A 5,736-nucleotide genomic window follows, 5' to 3' on the forward strand; every position below is an offset into this window, starting at 1 on the left:
AACTTGCCCTGATCACATACATCACAGGAGAAGCTATCTTTCTTTTGGCTTTATATGTTTTTTGCTAAATAAGGCAAAAGATCCAAAGGCTCACGCATCTTGCAACTGCTCTGTGTGGGCCGAAACACCGTGATGGTATTTTCCCTGAGGATGATAGATTAGATCACTTGTCAGCTTCCTCCTTTTACGAACATTGTTTGAATATTTTTTGAAAGCTTATGGACATTAGCTCTCATTAGTTTTAATATTTTTTTCTCTGCTCACATTTAGTACATTTTATAGTCTATAATGTTTTCTACCTTTCGTTGGGTATAAGTATGTTTATCTATGACTTTATACATAGATTGCATTTCATCACTCTTGCATTTTGCTACATTATCAGTAAGTGCTTGTCATCAATATGTCTGGCTGAATATTTAAATACCTTATTGTCCATATTAAGTATAATTTCTAAGAATTCAGCTTTAGGTAATTTTTTCAACTGTATGGTTTCCCCCTAAAGTCTACATCTTGAAAGTTTTTTACTATACCAAAATTCATGAGAATTCATAAAAAAAATGTGGGGGGGGGGGGAGGGGAGGGGGAATATTGAAAATTGGAAAAAGTCTCTAAATTACTGCAATTTTTTATTCTTGTTGCAATCACTTAGCCACAAGTTGCCAATCTCAAAAAGAGCAGTAGCTATCGTCAGTTTGATCAGTTTCAAAGCTATAAATGGTATAATTTACCAACTGATACTTAGTGGCTGCCAAAAACCTTAATCTCCCCTTTAGAATTAATGGGAGCTGCTAAATACAATGTACCAGTTAGTGTGTCATTAGAAGAGACCTCTGAGGGCTTTAATTTGCAGCAGACATTGTGTGCAATTTAATGTGTTGATTATGGTTCAATAACAGGTTTCCTAGAAGCAGAAATCACCACAGAAACCAATAGAATGTCTGTCAACCTTTAGGACTTTGCTCCAAGAGAGGGAAACTTTTTTGGTCCAAGAGAGAACTGATGGCTGTGAGTGCAAGTTGGTGTGACTCCATTTGTGCACATACCCAGACATGGTTTTTCAACTGTAAACCATGTTCCACTTGTACTGCATACCATCTACTTCATCACACATTCTTAAAGATACCACATGTTATGGAGCCATTCCTCAGTAACCCGTGTCTACTACCACCCCACAAGATGATACTTGTTGTCTCCTCCAAAATAGCACCTGTTCTTCCTTGATAAATCCAATATCTGTATTGAGTATTACTTGTGGTAAAGAAGACTATCTATAGGGCTTTGTGCCTTTAACAATAACTACTGACACATCTGATAGTTTAGTAAATAGTTTAGTTGGAAATTAAGCTATATTCATGTAAATAATTCATGGTAAGTACATTTTATTTTTATTTGTCCTTCTCGTCATCGCATAACAGGCCATAGAATAACTTATCTGTTATTGTTTCGTAGCCTAGCACTCCAAAATACAGCTACACAATTACATTTAAAAAACCTGAATGAGCACCCTTTATTTATTTCAGTAGGAGATAAAGTAGGACTGAAAAAAAAAATATGGATATTACATTATTTACTTTAGCACAACTTTAGGGCTGATTGTACAATTTTATGACAACCCTTGACGAATGCTCACCACAGCTGCACACAGAAGCATTGGTTTTGTCTGAGTACAGAAATGTTTGTGAGATGGATTCTGCCAACTTTGAAATGTTCATCTCAGTTTTCCAGCAGAGCCAGAACATCTGTGCTGTACCCTACGGATGGTGGTCTGCCTTGCTTCCTTTCTGAATTTAGAAAATGGGAACATAGTTTCTTTCTGAAATGATTTAATCCTGTATTATTACATACGCCAGTATATATTATAAGCACTAAGCATACAATTTAGACAGCGCAGTTCGTCATTTATAACCCGGAAAGTATGGGCCTTAAGTGTCTCTTTACAAGGTTGATATTAGTGGTTTCTCTCTCCAGTTAGAAAGCAACAAAATTCTCGCTTGGAACAGAAGCCATTTATGGTAAGAAAAACAACTATTTGAGAGATGGAGAAGTAGCTAATTATTTGAAAGAGAAATCCCTTTAAATGTCGGCCATGCATGGACCACAGGCAGAGAAGATATCTTTGTATGACTGATGTAACTACACCATGTTTATTATCACTAGTCAACAAATGCAAAATGTCCTCTGTCATTAGAGTGATCCTAGAATGGGGCTGCAGGGTGCCAGATTGGGCGCCCCTCCTGGAGCCCTTGGCTTTATTTCTGTATCTGGTATGTTTGTTTGACTAGCATCTCTAAATCCCAATTTGATTAGCATTCTACCAGCTGCACATGGGGTAAAGGATTTGGTAAAAGACTTGCCCATTATACAGTATTATTTTTGTTAAATCTTTTGTTCTTTATTTATTTTTTTGCCTTTCTGTGTCAAACCGGAGAGTGAGTTGTTGTTGGTTTGGTACTATATTATTAGATTACTTTTTTTTTTTCTTCACCAAGGTAACCGCTTTGTTGTAATCCCTATGAATTATGGTAGACAGTAATAGGCCACTATAAAGTACAGTGATACCTCGGTTCACGAACTTAATTCGTGAACTGACTCTGGTCGCGAACCGAATTGGTCGTGAACCGAGGCACATTTTCCCATAGGGTTCAATGTAAATCCGGTTAATCCGTGCTGACTTTTTTTGGGGGGTTTTTGAAGCCCAAAAATATGAAACAAATGACAATACACATTAGTAAAGTACATTATACTGTAGTTATTTATTAAGAGAGGACAGTAAGGTGGGAGGCAGTTATTGTTTGGGGGGAGAGTCCCCCTCCATAAGGACATCAGGGAGATCTTCTTCAGGGGTTTCCTCTCTCCTTTGTCTCCTAGCTGCAGGCTCAGTTTGTCTGAAAAATCTGTCCAATGTCACTTGTCTCTTTCTGCGCTGCATAACCCTCCGGAAATGAGAGACCACATTATCATTCATGAGATTTAACACTCTGTTTGTGACAGTAATGTTGGGGTGGTGCTTTTCAAAGAAATCATGGCACTCATTCCATTTTTGCATAATGGATTTTATGGCATCACTGCTAACCTCCTCCCTTTCTTCTTCCTCCTCAGTGGAATGCTCCTCAAGAAGTGCCTTCTGCTGCTCACTGTGGAGTTCATAAAGTTCTTCCGTGGTCAGCTCCTCCCTATGTTCCTCAACAAGCTCTTCCACATCAGCACCATCAACGTCCAGACCCATATTCTTGCCCATGGACACAATTTCCTCCACTACCTCTGCATCAGACCCTTCTAAGTCATGTTCACGTTCAGCGACACATTCTGGCCACAGTTTCCTCCAGGCTGAATTTAGGGTTCGGGAAGTGACCTCTTCCCAGGCTTTGTCAATGAGGTTAATGCAGTGGACAACATTGAAATGTTTCTTCCAGAATTCTTTCAAAGTCAAGGATGTCTCTTTAGTGACATTAAAACACCTAGTGAAGAGCGCCTTTGTGTACAGCTTCTTAAAGTTGCAGATGACTTGCTGGTCCATGGGCTGCAGAAGTGGTGTTGTGTTGGGGGGGAGGAACTTTACCTTGATGAAGTCATACTCAGCATCCATATCATCCACCAAGGCTGGAGGGTGTGCTGGGGCATTGTCCATCAGAAGAAGGCACCTTTCAGGCAGCTGGTTATCAGAAAGATATTTTCTGACGGTGGGTGCAAACACCTCGTGCAGCCATTCCATAAACAATTGCCTTGTGACCCAAGCTTTGGCATTGGCTCTCCACATGACGGGCAGTCTGGCCTTGTTCACATTTTGTTCCCTAAATGCACGAGGGGTCTGAGAATGGTACACCAGTAGTGGTTTAATTTTCAGATCGGCGCTTGCGTTGGCACACAGCAAAAGGGTCAATCTGTCCTTCATGGGCTTGTGCCCTGGTAGGGCCTTTTCCTCCTGTGTGATATAGGTTCTGTTCGGCATTTTTTTCCAGAAGAGCCCTGTTTCATCACAGTTGAACACTTGTTGAGGGACGTATCCTTCTGTCTTCATGAATTCTGCAAATTCTAACTTGTAAGCTTCTGCTGCGGCCTTGTCAGAACTGGAAGCCTCACCATGTCTAATCACACTGTGGATGCCAGTTCTCCTGCGGAATTTTTCAAACCACCCTCTACTGGCTTTAAATTCGTCACTTGCTGCACTTGTAGAGGGGCTTCTTTGCTGTAAATCACTGTGCAATTTCCTGGCTTTCTCACAGATCATAGCTTCACTTACACTATCACCTGCCAGCTGTTTCTCATTCAACCACACCAACAAAAGTTTTTCCACCTCTTCCAGCACTTGTGTCCTCTGCTTGGTTAACATTGTTACTCCTTTTGCAACATCAGCTCCTTTGATGGCGGCTTTGTTTTTCAGAATAGTCGAAATTGTTGACTTTGCCATCTTGTACTCCGAAGCCAGATCAGTCACACGAATACCACGGTCATGCTTTTCTATAATTTCCTTCTTCAGCTCAATGGTTATTTTCTTCACAACCTTGCTGTCACCTTTACTACTGCTGTGCACTTTCTTTTTGCCACCATGCTTGCGCTGCACATTCTTGTCACTTGCATTTCCACTTTGCACATTGTCACCTGCATTTCCACTTCGCACATTGTCACTTGCATTTCCACTTTGCACATTGTCACTTGCATTTCCACTTTGCACATTGTCACTTGCATTTCCACTTTGCACATTGTCAACTGCATTTCCACTTTGCACATTGTCAACTGCATTTCCACTTTGCACATTGTCACTTGCATTTCCACTTTGCACATTGTCACTTGCATTTCCACTTTGCACATTGTCACCTGCATTGCTGTTCTTGTCACCTTTATTGCTGCTCCGCACTTTCTTCTTTCCACTATGCTTCTTGGGAGCCATATTGGGTGTCCAGTGAACTGTACAGTATGTACTGTATGGGATAAAATACAGTATAATCACTTATAATGCTTGCAGAGTACAGTACTTCTTTCTGTGTACTGTATGTACTGTATGTGATAAAATACAGTATAATCACTTACTGTACTGTATAATGCTTGCAGAGTACTTCTTTCTGTGTACAGTATGTACTGTATGTGATAAAATACAGTATATCACTTATAATGCTTGCAGAGTACTTCTTTCTGTGTCTCTTATTCTTGCTTCTTCTCTCCACGGTCTTCCTACAGGAAGTCCCGACCATGTGACAGCCTGAAATTAGCATTAAAATGGCCGCGGCTTGCGTTCGTGAACCGAGGCGGAGTTCGTGAACCGGAGCATATTTTTACGAACTTTTCTGTTCGTGAACCGAGTTGTTCGTGAACAGAAGCGTTCGTGAACCGAGGTATCACTGTAGTTTGGAATCGTGTTGGTAATTTGTGGCTGCTGATATCTACCAGCAGTAAATTATACCAGTTTATGGTTGAAATCTACCAGCAGTAAATGATACCAGTTTACGGCAAGTATTGACAACACTAGAAAAAAGTCGCATATCATTAAAAAAAGAAAAGTAAAATTCTAAACAAATCATTAAATATGAACAATTATATAGAATGTTTATCAGATGAGCTTGCTTGAACTCTTCGATTATATTACTCTCTACCAGCACTGCTGGAAGGCCATTCCATTTACAATTTGCTTCTAAAACAGAGCAGTTAAAATGAGTTACAATACGAGCTTTCAATTATCAACATGCAGTTCTTTCATCCCAGTATAGGACAATGGTAAAATCATACATAGCAATGGTACAA

The 5,736-nt window shown here is 40.0% G+C and overlaps 1 protein-coding gene across 1 annotated transcript; it reads right to left on the bottom strand.

Annotated features, from left to right (window-relative positions):
• Positions 1–2,785: 2,785 nt before the first annotated feature.
• Positions 2,786–4,888, bottom strand: LOC134609493 (tigger transposable element-derived protein 1-like). The gene is made up of 2 exons (XM_063453156.1): positions 4,816–4,888; positions 2,786–4,599 (listed from the first exon to the last, which is right to left on the bottom strand). The coding sequence occupies exons 1-2, from the start codon at positions 4,886–4,888 to the stop codon at positions 2,786–2,788; spliced, it is 1,887 nt and encodes a 628-aa protein (XP_063309226.1).
• Positions 4,889–5,736: the final 848 nt, after the last annotated feature.

The sequence above is a fragment of the Pelobates fuscus genome, chromosome 4 (assembly GCF_036172605.1).
Source record: "Pelobates fuscus isolate aPelFus1 chromosome 4, aPelFus1.pri, whole genome shotgun sequence".
In the NCBI taxonomy this organism is placed as follows: Eukaryota; Metazoa; Chordata; class Amphibia; order Anura; family Pelobatidae; genus Pelobates; species Pelobates fuscus.